The following is a 15009-nucleotide window of genomic DNA, read 5'->3' as shown; positions in this document are numbered from 1 at the left end:
TTTACAATGTTATCAATATGGTTCTTTTTCGTATTCTTGATTATTATTATTTTTTGCTGGACAAATAATATATCAAATTCATGTGATATTGCAATTTCTGTAATTACAATACAGAAATAGTGTGTATTATGTCTTCAATTATAACTTTTTCCCTGACGTTCTTGAGTATAGTTATATGACCGATGTGCCAGTCCATTACTGTAGTGCCGACTGAACTTGCTCAGTCAGCAATTTTGGCTCACACCAAATTTTAGCATGAACTGATCTTGTGTTGATTAAATGTCTCTGATTAGTGTCTCTTAATGTTTAACATTTTATAATGTTTGTGTTTTTGGATATCATAACATCAGTTACTTTTCCCCCCCTTGTATGGCTTATAATTCTTTCGACTGTGTTGTTTTGTTTTATGTCGATGAGCACTCATTTTGTGAAGATATGTAAACAATCCTCTCCTGGTTTCATTCTTTACATATACCTACAATACACAACTTACGCACATGCACAAACTTGTCTTTCCCCTTCACATACCACCAATGGTGATCTGTAAGTCGCCATACAGCCTGTAAGGGCTGGGAGCCGACTGAAACGTTCAGTTATGGTCTGGTATAAATTTCCTTCAATTTACTTGCAAATTTATATATATTTCGCAATGCCAGCACGTTTCTGCGTGGTGCTGATCTGGTATTCGCCAACACGCATCAAAATTCAATTTTACTCCTCCGAATTTCGCTGAAAGAAGTGAAAAATACTCCGAATTTTTAAGTAATTTTTTTTAGTGGAGTTATTTGTCACTGATAAAGAAGAAAATACCCCTCTTTTTTTACAAAGATACCCTTAAAATTTTGGAGAGTAGTGAAATTACTCTTCAAAACAGGCCCGTCATTTAGGGAGGCAGGGGGAGAGCAGTCCCCCTGGCTTTTGAAAATACACTAAAAATGGTATATATATAACTTCCCCCCCCCCCCCCGGAAAAAGTTGAAATGACGGCCCTGCTTCAAAATTAGATTTTCGGATAACGTTGCGCTGATCTTATCCACTGACTTTTTAAGATGTCATAGACAATACAGTAAGACCTCGGTGTAACGTCGACCACTCTTAACGTCGCTTTGCTTATAACGTCAGTTTTTGGAAGTCCTACTAGTGAATAAATAGCATGTTGGTTTTATTTGTTATTAAAGTTGCCCCGCTTTGAAATCATTTTTATTCGGTCTCTGACTTTATGCAGAGGAATCCCGTTCAGATTATGTTCAAGAGCCCGGATCAAAGCATTATACATTATGAGAAATCGCAAAACTGAAACTTCTCTGAAAATGCCTTTCTCCCATATTTAGTCGAACTTGGTTACAACGGCATCAAAGATTCAACGAAACTTTGACCTTTCTATCCGAGGTGCCGTTGCAACCGGCGTTTTTTTTCCAAGACATTTTTAAAAAATAAAAAATATAATCAGATGTAATCAAACACAAAAAATAAAGTTATTTCTCTATAACCATATCTCATCGAAAAAAATACAATGAATTTCAGGACCATAATAAACATGGGGCATCACCAATTCTTGCCGAAAAATGTGGCCAATTGCCAGCGAAATTGCCGACATTTTTATCGAAATTTTCTAGGAATTTCTTGGAAAACGGGAACCAAGTGACGAAAAATGTGTCATTATGTCCAAGGTCGTTGCATTTTCATCGACGTTATAAGCAAAGTTCATTAACATTATTTCCCGAAGGAATTAGCCTGGGCCACCAATTATTCACTTTACAACAGAGGGGTCGTGACAACAGAGGTCGTTTTAACAGAGTTTGGCTGTACTTGGAGAAAGCATCACAACATAAGTTGTTTTATTTGCGTGTTGAGTTTTGTTATAGGCTACTGTAAAAAAATCATAACTGAAGAAAAATACCCACAAAATTTAATTGTTTAAAATCCATATCAGCAAAATCACGTAAAGGCCTATGATTGGCATATTCTCGCCAAGAAAATTAGAGGCGAAATTGCTAAGCATTACTTATACGTAACCCTTGGCGAGGAAAGAAGTGCTATAAAAAGTCTCTGCGGTGATTTAGGATGTATTTTGTAGGAAGAAGAAAGGGTAAAAAAAAATTACGAAAAAACATCATTAACCAACATAGGAAAATGACATTGTAAAGCAGTTTATGAATTGTGTAAACCACCTTTATTTCCGATTCTTGTAAAGGTTATGAATTAAAGTAAACTTCGTTAAAAGAACGGGTTTTATATATAAAAACAATCGGTTAAGGTGGAATTATAGGAATACACGGAAATATTCCGTTTACGGGTCATATGAATGGCGAAAACTGTCACGTTATATCCATAACATTATTCTGTACGAGAATCAGCCGGGACCTCCAACTATTGACGGTATAGCCAAAGTTTCATTATAATCGAGTTTGTCTGTATTTTTTTTGCTGATTTGACTTCTCTAAGTAAAGCAGATAGAGTTGAATATTCTTTAAAAGCTTTCTGAAAGGAAAAGAGCCGATACTGTACATTTTTTTTACTGGGAGACCTGCAAAATGATTTCAATATACTTTTCCACTCTCCAGTAACAACGCTGTGGACATTAGGAAAAAAAATACAAAAGGACATGATCGTCGCAATTCAACAAATTTGAATTTGTTTCTTGGCCGAATTCTGAGAGATAAATTGCCAACTAAGGTCCACTCTAAAATAGTCATAACTGACTCAATGCTTTTTTTTCGTATCTATCAAAAATCACTTTAAAGATTATGGCTATTTCGGTGAGAATATGCATGAAAAACTATTCATGAAAAATTCAGCAACGCGTTTTTAGAATCTACAGAAACTACGTGGATTCGATAAATGGAAATTATGTCGTTTCGAAGAGATTTGAAGTCCGAGTTGAATTGAAAACGTCGAATAATTGAGGTTGTGCGTCGAATAAATGAAATGCCTTAATACTGTATTAAAATTGGTAGGAATTAATCGAATAAATGTGGAAGTCGTATAAATGACAGACGTGAAAATGACGTTCCAATGTATTGCATGAAGTGGCTCCTTATACAGTTGAACACCAGTATACGCACCATAAGTTTTTAAAGGTCCCCGAAGTAATTTCTCAACAGTAAGGTCTTTTGCTCGTCAGTGAAACAAAGAGTAGGCTTTCCCAATCCTTCACGAAAGACTTCCCCCTGCTCGTCATTGAAGCAAAGTAGTTTTCCCTACTCATCATTAAAACAAATCATGCTTTCCCTGGTCTTCAGTGAACAAATTCTCCCCCCCCCCCCGATCGTCATCAAAACAAAGATTTCCCTGCTGGTCACTAGAACAAACTGGGTTTTCTTGCTCGTCACTAAAATAAAGCTCAATGTCCTAAGGCGAGCTCAACTAGGAAAGGAGAAGCAAAAGAGAGCAAAAACTCGCTTCCTGCTCGTTTCCTTGCTCATCACTAAAACAAAATATGGTTCCTTGCTTGCCATTAAAGCAAAGTAGGTTACCCTGCTCTTCACTAAACAGAGACTTCCCCTCCTCTCGTTCATCAAAACAAAGACTTCCCCTGCTCTCGTTCATCAAAACAAAGACTTCCCCTGCTCTCGTTCATCAAAACAAAGACTTTCCCTGCTCTTTCATCAAAACAAAGTAGGTTTATATAACTCTGAAATAGAGTATGTTTTCTTGTTCGCCAATAAGACAAAGTAGGTTTCCTATCCTCACTAAAACAAAGTAAGCTTTCCTCTAGCCCATCCTTAAAATAAAGTAGGGTTTCCCTGCTCGTCACAGAAACAGACTTCCCTTATTCGTAATGGAAACAACGCAGATTTCCGTAATCGTCACTGAGACATGTGAATTTCGGCAGCATTAAAAACAGAGATTTCTCTTAGAATCTGTTACCTGTTTTATACATATACAAAACACTGTTTTGAGCTGTACCAACGCTGCCAAATGATCTTCAATGTTCAAATGCGAAGTTTAAAAAAAAGAATATTTCAAAAACATATAAAAAGACAACAGCGACACGAGTAACACACTCATGTTTTTATTGAAATTTTCTCCAATAAATTTTTCCTTTTCAAGACAGCGAATAAACATCACGTTTCACGAACGTCATTTCTCTCATTTCATTCTCGAAATTCACGGTCAATTATTGATTATTGATTATATGATTGTCGGAAAATACAATAATCTATTCACTGCCGGTATATCGAATATATATATAAACACCCTTGTTATATATTTATTTCTTTTTTTTTTCTGGAAAAGAACCAATTTTTTTTTTGCCCATCAATAAAACATAGAGACATCGATGCCATCGAAGCTTAACAACAAACGAAATCGAACACAGCAGCAAATTACATTGCACCAAAAAACTCTTCATCTACTATATAAATTACATCATCATCATCATTATTACCCTGACTTGATATATATATATATATATATATATATATAGGAGTACATATACATATTTAAAAATATCTCGATTTTTCGCTAAACACGAATAAACATAAAATTCGCTGTATACGAGTATATATCTGAATTTTATTTTACCCAAACAACACATACAACGTCAACACCTTCCAAGAGATCTAAAAATTTTCATTTTGTTTTCCTCCTCATTAATAAATCTAACACTAAGGCTGATGACGTTAGCCAATGATAATAATTATAATAATATGTATAATATATATATATATTATATATATATTGGTATATATATATATATGTATACTTAAAAAACAATGACGTCACAAAATATATCAGGCACGTGATCAAAAAAGAGCTTGTTGGTACAAAAAATGATTGACATTTGTACGCAATGTAACACATTTTGACATCAAAATAAAGGATTTATTTTTTGCTTCATCTAACGATTTATTTCATGTCGGATTTATATTTCTGATGACGAGGATTTATTTAAACTTGAAGCTCGGATTAATGCCGCGGATTTATTTCGTCTGACAAACAGACTTTGATGGCAGCGGCAAGAACAAGAACGCCATTTTTTTTTTAAATCTAAAAATTTATTGAGTAATGTGATTCCTTGTACACGAATATAAGTATTATATATGCCATTTTGTATGCATTTGTATATATATATATAGGTATAACAAGAAGCTATAATAAGTTGATACTTTGCCAAAATATAGCCGTTAAAAGTATTAGGTAGGCTAATATATTTGTTTTGTTTTTTTAATACTAAGTAGAATCGTTTCTTTTTTTTTTTTTTGGATTTGATTAATATTCGTTTCAAAGTTCCGTGGGATTAAAGAGAGGGCGTAAGAAATTCGTTTTGACATCTATTACTTTATTTTTCTCATGTACAAATACTTGGAAAATTATGGAATAAAAAACAACGAATCACATTCCGTAATCGAATCACGAATCGCCATAATTATGAGCGTATTAACGTTCTACCGAGTGATTTCGATTGGTTGAGCGTCACGGGGTTTAATCTGAGATAAGATTCAATGTCGACGCTCTACCGAGTGATTTCGATTGGTTGAGCGTCACGGGGTTTAATCTGAGATGAGATTCAATGTAGGGAAAATACTCGGTTTCGTAACACTGGAACAGTATTTTTTTTTTGGCTGTACGACTTGTCAGTGAAGCAACGTTATGCTTCGTGACTCAGCATTGAAGTTAACTTTGCTACGTGAGAGTGGAATCAATACGTTCACTTGGTTGAAATTAACGGGTTTAATTGACTGAAATCAGTTGATTAACTTTACTGGACTCAATGAATACACTTGGTTGAAATAGATGGGTTTTACGGGGGTTTGTAGGCTGAAATCAACGGGTTTACGTGTCTGAAATCAATGTTAAATTGGTTGAAATGCTTACTTTTGACTAAAATCAAAGAGTTTACTTGGCCGATATCAAAGAGTTTACTTGACTGAAATCGCTGAGTTTACTTGACTGAAATCGCTGAGTTTACTTGACTGAAATCGCTGAGTTTACTTGACTGAAATCGCTGAGTTTATTTGATTGAAATCGCTGAGTTTACTTGACTGAAATCGCTGAGTTTACTCTGTTGAAATAAAGGGTTAACTTGGCTGAAATCAATGGTTTTTTTTGGCTCAAATTAACGAGTTTCTTTGGCTTAACTTGGTTGTTTACTTAATGATAATTGAAATTAATGATCTTCTTTGCCTTTCTTGGTTATTTACTTGGCTGGAATCAATGATTTGCTGCAATAATTAGGCTTACTAGGCTGAAATCAATGGGTTCTTTTAGCTGAAACCAATGTGTTAACTTGGTTCAAGTCAATAAATTGTTGGATGGGTGGTACAGCCATAAATGGAGTTTTATTTAGCTTTGGGGGTTTTTTTTGATGGGTTTACTTGGCTGAAGTCAATGTGCTTATGCAGTGGCTTAAATCAGTTAATTTTCTTGGCTGAAATCGATAATTGGTTCAAATTAATGGATTTAATTGGCTAAAATCAAGGATTGTTGAAATAATTTGATTTAATTGGGTGAAATTAATGGGTCTGAAATCATGAAATAAATGGTTAAAAATATCAGTGCCCACATAAAATCAATGATTTTCATAGATTGGCTTATTTAGCTAGAATTAATGGGTTTACTTGACTGAGAGAGAGAGAGAGAGAGAGAAATCAATGGGTTTACTTGACTGAAATCAATGAGCTTATTTGCCTGAAATCATTATGTTCACTTGACTGACATTCATGGGTTCACTTGACTAAAATCCTGAAATCAGTGGCTTGCTTGTCTGAAATCAATGGGCTTACGAAACAACATTGAAGTTTTACACGGCTAAATCAATAATCAAATCGGTATAATTCAATACTAATTTTGTATCTTTCATTTTACACAAGATTTCCTAAAATATAAATCGGGCTCAAGTGGCCCCAAAAAATGTTTGAACCCCAGATCTGTTATCAAATATATACTCAATGATCAAACTACGAGACACGTTCACAACGGAAATAAAACCCATAACGTGTGACCCCGCAAAAAATTTTCTTTTTAAATAATTCACATTTCTCTGAAAATATTAGATTTGGGACCCGTCACGTATTCTCATAAAAATAGTAAGGGAGGGGGAAACAAATTTACAGAAAATTTCTATATAAACAGAAACACACACAATAGAGCATTGTTTGACCTAATCGTGAAGGGAAAAAAAGAAAAGAGAGATCTTATATAAAAATACGTGATGGTCATTTCCATCTTATCCGGTCGTAAAGCTTGCTTGCATGGTTGACCACAACGCTGGGAACGTGATTCTAATAAGAAATATATACTGGGAACTTTTTCCTCTAAGAAATCGGATTTATTATTGTTTTTAAATAATTTGACGTTCTCCTTTTGAAAATGATGACTGTAAATCCATGGCGCTATGGATCCATTTGTTAGAAATTGATTTATATTGAATTATCACTAAATTATATGACCTACTTAAACGAATATTTGGTTGGTTCATTTAGATGACAGTATTTTGTGCGCATAACACACACGTCTCAGACACTAATGAACGTTGCGGTATGCATCAACTCCTTAGAAATTCCACAGAGGTTTACGAGGTTCATATGCGGTTTAGTAGAACTCAGCAGTCTTCTACTATTCATGCAATTTGAGAATGATGGTCGAAATTCAGTAATGCGTACAGCTTGCATAAGAGGCCGTTCAAGTATCACGTGAGCGCGCGATGGGGGTAGGAATCTACCTTTGCTGACAAAGAGGGGGAGGGGTTCGAATGATGGTTACGTAAGCAATAGGGTATGAGAATATGGCATTGGGAGATGATCTATGATTTCTGAAAGTACATATGCAAACAGGAAGGCCTTATCCTTCAGGTACTTGCAAGTAGAGGGAAAAAAATTGATCTGCAAAAAAATTTTTTTTAACTGTGAGGGGTGTACGTTAAGAGTTTCACTATGATTTTTTTGTCGAGTACCAGCAGTGATGAACCGAAGCACTCTACTACAAAAAAACATTTACTTCAGCTGAAATTTTCTTGGCATGCCTTCAAAAAGCATTGCTAATTTTTCTTAACAGATTTTTAGAAAACAGAAATAATTACCTTACAGAACACGATTTAACTCATTTCGTCTTTTCTCAGCCCGATACTCTTGCGACTTGAAAACAATTAGTGGATGATATTTTAATTATTTTAAAGATATATCTTAATTATATTACCTAGTCTGAATAGCCATCTTCAAAAAAAAAAAAAAAATCACATCATCACTTATTTTTTTATAACTTAAATTATTCTTAAAAAATTATAATTCTTTAGTCTTTAAACTAATTCCGATGTCGATTTTTGCGTCGTTGCAGCCATTTGTCAATGTCATTGGACTGTTTCCGGTAACTGCCACAAGATGGCGCTTATATAACAGGAAGAAACGGTTTAAAAGAGTTCCTATTTAATTCTCGGATCAATAAAAGCTGGGAGAAAAGGCCTTTTTTACTTTATTTTATTTATTTTTTCCTCACCGAGAATTTCTTTTCATACTTATTCAATCCATACTTTTAACTCTATTTGGAGAAGAAGAAGAGACGGGAAAAGTTAGCGAAATCATTGCCGAGTCTGGTTATTTGTGGAAAAGAGACACGTCTCTGAATTTTTTTGGGGAAATTATATTTTTCTAACAAAATATTAAAAAACATTTCTCATTTTTTAAATTTTAATCGGACGTGTTTCTTCGAATTTTACAGCGATATTCGAAACCCTGCCATTTTTTTTAAACTTTTAAATTTCGATAATGGATACGAAGTGTTTGGGAAAATTTATATTTTCCTGCTAGATATGCACATGGCGTTTCTGAACTTTATTCTTATTGGAACATTTTGTGACTAGTTTTTTTCGCGTTTTCAAGTATTCATAATGGATATATTTTTCTTAGAATTTTGTTCTGAGAGAGAAATGAAAATTACAGTCGTTTTTGGAATTTCTGAATAGTGTGGAAATTTTTTCGTAAAGTGTAAATAAATAAATTAATAAAATTACCAAATTGAATGTAGATGATAAAATGAATAGGTAAATTCAGTATAACTGAATGTGAGATCTGCTTCTCAAAATCAAAAACTAGGAAAATAAAATTAAAAGGAAATTAAAAGCAAATTAATGTTGCATTTCATGAAATATTCATGCTTAAATTTATAAAAAAACATACTGCTAAAATTACTTGAAAATTTATTTCAGAATTGATAAAATCGTATTATTATATTGCAAGAAAAATATTTCACTATTATGGTTAAAATATTATATATTTTTACTTTATGTTAAAATACTCTGCAAATACATGCTACTTAGAATAAATAAATGATGAATTAAGGAAGAAAAATAAAGAAAATCGTGTAAAAAAGTTGATACAATGAAATTTTAAATAAAATAATTCATTAAAACAGTGCTAAATTTAATTAGTTTTTAAATCTAATTCAAATTGAGAAATAAAATTAAATAGAAAAAAAATAAATGAAAAATAGGTGAAGGTATAGAAAAGTATTCGAAATTGTGTGCTATATGTAAGCAATTATAAATGGAGTAAAAAAGTTTCGAAATAAAAAAAAACTAAAATTACAATTAGAAATATATTGAAAAAGAGAAAAAAGTATTAATAAAAAATAGTAAAACAAAAGTTTGGAAATTATTAGAAAAGTAAATCCAAAAAAAAAAAAAAGAAAAAGGTAAAAAATTCAATTGTAAAGCAAAAGAAAACATGAAGAAAAATATGCAAAAATGACAAAAAGCAAACAATTAATGAACAATTTAGAGGAGTAAAAAATAAAAATAGTGGAAGAAATATATGAATTATAGGAAAAAACCCAAAAATAAAAAATGTGTAAAAAATGTCCAGAAAAATAGATAAGAACAAGTAGTATCTGCGGTAAACTGAAAAAAAATTCAGAAAATATAAAAAATAAAGCTTCTCAAAAATAATATATGATATAAATATATATAAATGAAAATACTGCAAAACAAGATACAGAAAACGAGAAAAAAAAATGTTGGTAAATGAAAAATAAGACTCAGAGAAGTACAATAAATGAAAATATCAATGTGATGGGAAAAAAATGGAGAAAAGTTTTGAAGACATTAAAATTTCTAAGGAAGAAAACTTGGAAATATTTGAAAAAACAGGTGTAAAGGAAAAAAAAAAATCGAAAAAAATTAAGGAAAAGAAGAAAAATCATGATAAAAAGAACAAAATTATGAAAAAAAATACAAAGAAAGAGAATTATACAAAGAAAGAGAAAAAAAAAGAAAAAAAGTAGAAAATTATGAAAAAAAGAACAAAATAATGAAAAAGATGAGAAATATTACGAAGAAAGAAAAGAAATATGAAAAAAAGTAAGAAATTATGAAAAAAGAGTAAAAATTATGAAAAAAGAGTAAAAATTATGAAAAAAGAGTAAAAATTATGAAAAAAGAGTAAAAAATTATGAAAAAAGAACAAAATAAGGAAAAAATGGGAAATATTACTAAGAAAGAAAAGAAATATGAAAAAAGTAAAAAATTATGAGAAAAAAGAGTAAAAATGTAAATTAAATTAAATAAAGTAAAGAATTAAATGAATTAAAAAAAAATTGTTAAAAAACTACAATCCAGTAAATGAATTTTTTTACTCCAAGTATAACCGGATATCTCATAAATTTTATAACAATTAAATTAAAAATAATTGCAACTTATGATTCAAAAGGTAATCAGGAAAATACTTGTTAGCTTACTTTAATCGAAAAGTAGATCAACTTTGCCCAAGAATAACAAGAAGTCACCAACGAATAAAGCATAATATGTATTTTTCGTGTATTTGCCTTATTCCTTGGTGACTTCTTAATAAGCTTACTTTTAAACAAGGATTTGCGTAATTAAGAGAGAGAACTCGTCATCAAGATTTATAAAAGTGTGTGGAAATGCCTTTTCGATGACACTCAATCATTCGAAATCATTGTCTTATACAATCAATACAGTCCAAACGCATTACGGAGAGTTAATTAACTGAGTTCGATTAATTTCAGGCCACGTTAATTCTCCCACACGCAGTTTTTCCCCTAACAATATTATACTATACATTTCAAGCTGCAAGAACACATCGGATCATAATGATACCACGAAAAATAATTTTAAAAAAATGCAATACGATACCGCACAACAATCACACAAAGCACATGAAATCAATTAATACAAAGCTCAACGGATATCATTTTTCTCTCATCGACATGATAGAGAAAAAAAATTGAAAAAAAAACATGAAAATATTTAAGTAAAAACTTAAATTTTCTTCTTTTTGTTTTTAGCTGAACTTTGGAGCATTACGCACTGAGGTTGACATAGGAAATCAATCGATCGATTAATGTTTGCTATTAAATCGATCACTCAATTCGGATAACTCGATTAATTGGCGAAGCGATCTATTTTTTTCCCCCCGAACCTATCGATCAATGAACGACTCTCTGGATCTGTTGGTGTAAATCAATAATTTATGGAACCAATTGAATATATGGATTCATATTTACCATTAAATTCATTTTTTTTTTTACTATTGAACAAGACATTAACCAGTAAGTGGATATGTGATACAGTCGAACTTGGTTAATTCGAATTTCGGATAATTAAAACATTTACGAACTCCCCTTAAGTCTTCTATCTAATTTAATGCTAAAATTTCTTGTTTAATTCGAACTTTTTAGATAATTCGAAGTTGGAGGGAAAAAAATCATGATTTTTGAATGAGAAAATTTATATTGGGAAAAATTCTAGAGGAAAATTTGAATTTTGGATCCCTGTGACTTTGGACTAATTAACCAAGTTCGACTGTATTAATTACGTAACCGTGTAATTTTTATTATTTAATTGACCGGTGCATGTATCAATAATATAGTCGATCTCATTACCTGATGGGTAACTGGTAGATATATAGTCGAATCTCGTTTTAACGAATACCGTTATAGCGAAAATCTCGTTTTAACGAACACTTTTCTAATCCTCCAGAGAAGTTTACATAGGAACAATGCAAAAACCTGGAATTCCTTTATACCGAAATTTCGGTATAACGAAGTGATTTCTTCGGTCTCTTGGAGTTTGTTATAATGGGATTCGATTGTATTTGTTAATTCGAGGGATGTTTAGCCAAATATTGGCTACACTGCTGTAGAAATGCCATGCAACCGGGCCAGGACACGTCATTTATTCTACAGGGACTGTCTACTACCACTTAACCATACATGCACCTCATAAACATTCCCCCGGAGAATTTCTGACGAATTGGGTTTACATGCAGGAACGTGTTGTGTGCGCGTGTATATGCGTGGGTCCCAATGTATTTGTTGTTGATGGAGTCATCTATGTAGTGTGTTGATGTGTTTCCTACTGCTTTTCCGCACACCAATTCTGGTCATATCGCCATGCATCAATTTACTATGGATCGAGTTGGGTTGGAAATAAAGATTTTCTCATCTCAGATTCACTAGGGAAAGTACTTGTTATTTTATGTTCTACCTCAGGATCGAACCCACAAACCTGAAGCCATCAGGTTCGTGGGTTCGACACCATCAGATGGTGTCCCCTGAGGCGAGAAAGAGTTCTTAACCAATGGGTCAAATTACCCAAGTGGGCTGAGGGCCCCTGAAATGTGTCGTACAAATCCACTTTACAATCCGGTTATAAATCAGTATGTTGCGTCACTGGTTGCAAAGGTCGAAATGATTTCGTTGGCCTGGGCTGGGTCCCAAATATTTTTCGGGCCATCATGTGAGCTATGATTTTATATAGAATATTTTTTTTGGGATAGGTCGCACTCTACACAGGAATGCTGAAAAACATTTATCCCAAAGTATGAAGAAATATATGTAATTCGATAATTAATGAAGAGTAAATGATAATAATTAGAGGAATAATTCCAGAATTAATGAAAATTGAAAATTAATGAGAGAAATAATTCCAAATTTAATAAAAAAATAATTAAAAATTAACGACAGAAAATAATTCCAGAAAATTCACAATTTATGAAATAAATAAATTTTAGAATTAGCGGAAGCTTTCAATAAATTGGGGCCAGCTGTTCTATTCGGGGCTTTCGACTCAGGCTCTGTTGGCCCACTTGTTGAAAACCCACGGGCAGGTGGTATCAGTAATTTCGAAAACTAAATATTTTGTTAATCGGGGGAATATTTTTATAACAATTATTAAATGAAATAGACCGATATCGGTCGCGAAATATTTTGGGCCGTGGCTGAAAAAGGTTAAGGAAACTCTGGACTAAAGGGTAGGAATGTAACTAAATGCTGGTTTAATGACATTTCTACAGCATTTCTTAAGCAATGTGATCGTAAAAAAAGGCATCCCTCGCAAATTTGAATCTGGTTAGTCAGCTGTTTCGGCAAATAGATTTGATGCATCAGTGAACATTTGCTGGCCAACTAATCAATTGGTATATTTCTTTTTATCGCCGCGATAACCAGCAAAGGCTAATCAATCATCATACTACCCGTGATAAATGTATCAATCGGTTAGTTAGCCAGCCGACAGATTGATTGATAGATCACTTCGACTATCTCGAAAAAGTTTTTCGATGTGTTCTTCTCGCCCCTGGAAACGAAATATTTCGGAAAGACTCGATGATAAGGATGAAGGATGCCAAGCTGCCAATGTGCGCCAAAATGCTCAAGTTCAGCTCTTATCACACTTCTCAAAACTACGATGAACACTCACTTGGATACCACCTGCACCATACGATATAACAACGGCACCAAGCACATGTACATACATACAATACATACGCACGACGACGACGACGACGATGACTACTATCACGATGACTAATTGGAACGAAAATATATTGTTGCGTGTATGTGGCACTCGAGATACCACGAACCACATTCGTTATACGATCAGAGGCTGTCTGGTCTGCGCCCTGCAGCACAGCGACGCGCAGAACATTCTCAGGTTGTACCTGAACTTCGGGCTCATAGTGACGTACACGACCAGCTTCCAGATGCAGTCCGAGATCCCGAGCCACAGCAGCCAGAAGTGCAGGCCGTGGTTGTCGGTCTCGGTCCCGAAGGCGACGAGCTCGTAAATCCTGAACACGAACCACGGCATCCAGGTCACCCAAAAGATAAGGACCGACGCGAAGCACATCAAGTGGTCTGGGTTCGACAGCGTCTCGCTTATGGACGTCGCATACTCCCTCTCCTCCTTCGTGAGGCACCTCCTCAGCCTATATATAGTACTCAGGATGTAGTAGTAGGTATAGACGATGGTCAGAACGCACGGAACGAGCACTAGAACGGCCAGGGTTATGCTGTACGGCACCATGTTCCCGAGGTCCAGCATACACACGTAGCCATGACTGTAGAAGCGACCTTTGGAATAACCTAGCAGCGGCGGACAACACAGGAACACTGAAGTCAGCCACGTAAACACTATCCAACACTGACATCTCGTCCTCGTTTGTATGACATCGTACCTGAGGGGCTTCCGGATGGCCAGGTACCTGTCAACCGATATCCACATGAACGTGTACAGACACACGGACCAGAGCGTGAGCGATACGAAGCCACTGATACGACAGATGATGTCGCCGTAGACCCAACGCTGAACGATTGCCGGGTAGACGGACAGTGGAGTGACCAAGACGCCACACAGCAGATCGGCGGCCGATATCGACAGGGTGTAGAGGTCGATGGCCTCCTTGGGTCCCTGCGATGTCGTCACCGTCGCTATGATGAGTACGTTGGCCGCTATGATGGACACACACACGACGAGAATCACGGCTGCCTCTACGATGTGCTGGACACTGATGGTGTCTACGATGTAGCCGCCGTCATCCATCTGGGAAAGATGGCGAGAAGAGCGATGGCGTCAGGCAATGTCGATGGACGTCAGTGATTTCTCTGAGGGACAGCGTAGACTTGATCGTGCTTTTGATGTTACGGTTGCTCCGAGTGAGATCTTCATGCGTTTTTATTGGCACCTGAAGAGAGAAATGAAATGTTAAAACCAACAAAAGTGAAACAAAGGAACTAAATAGTATTTGTATCGAATTCAATGTTCGATCATTCGAT

General features: G+C 34.4%; 2 protein-coding genes across 2 annotated transcripts in view; both read right to left on the bottom strand.

Moving 5' to 3' along the window:
• Window positions 1-8113, bottom strand: part of LOC149084078 (glutamate receptor ionotropic, delta-1-like) — a 53036-nt gene extending 44923 nt beyond the window's left edge. Inside the window, exon 1 of the mRNA XM_089234428.1 lies at window positions 8024-8113. The gene's annotated coding sequence lies outside the window, so the exon portion shown is untranslated. The remainder of the gene's footprint in view (window positions 1-8023) is intronic.
• A 5712-nt stretch (window positions 8114-13825) lies between these two features.
• DopEcR (G-protein coupled receptor DopEcR) lies at window positions 13826-14776 on the bottom strand. Its single transcript, XM_089235260.1, has one exon. The coding sequence runs from the start codon at window positions 14774-14776 to the stop codon at window positions 13826-13828; it is 951 nt and encodes a 316-aa protein (XP_089091386.1).
• Between the last annotated feature and the right edge of the window lie 233 nt (window positions 14777-15009).

This window comes from Pholcus phalangioides, unplaced genomic scaffold (genome assembly GCF_987345545.1).
Source record: "Pholcus phalangioides strain wild (caught in Gottingen) unplaced genomic scaffold, Ppha-v1.0 ptg000008l_1, whole genome shotgun sequence".
Lineage (NCBI taxonomy): Eukaryota > Metazoa > Arthropoda > Arachnida > Araneae > Pholcidae > Pholcus > Pholcus phalangioides.
This window is presented reverse-complemented; position numbering and strand designations above follow the sequence as displayed.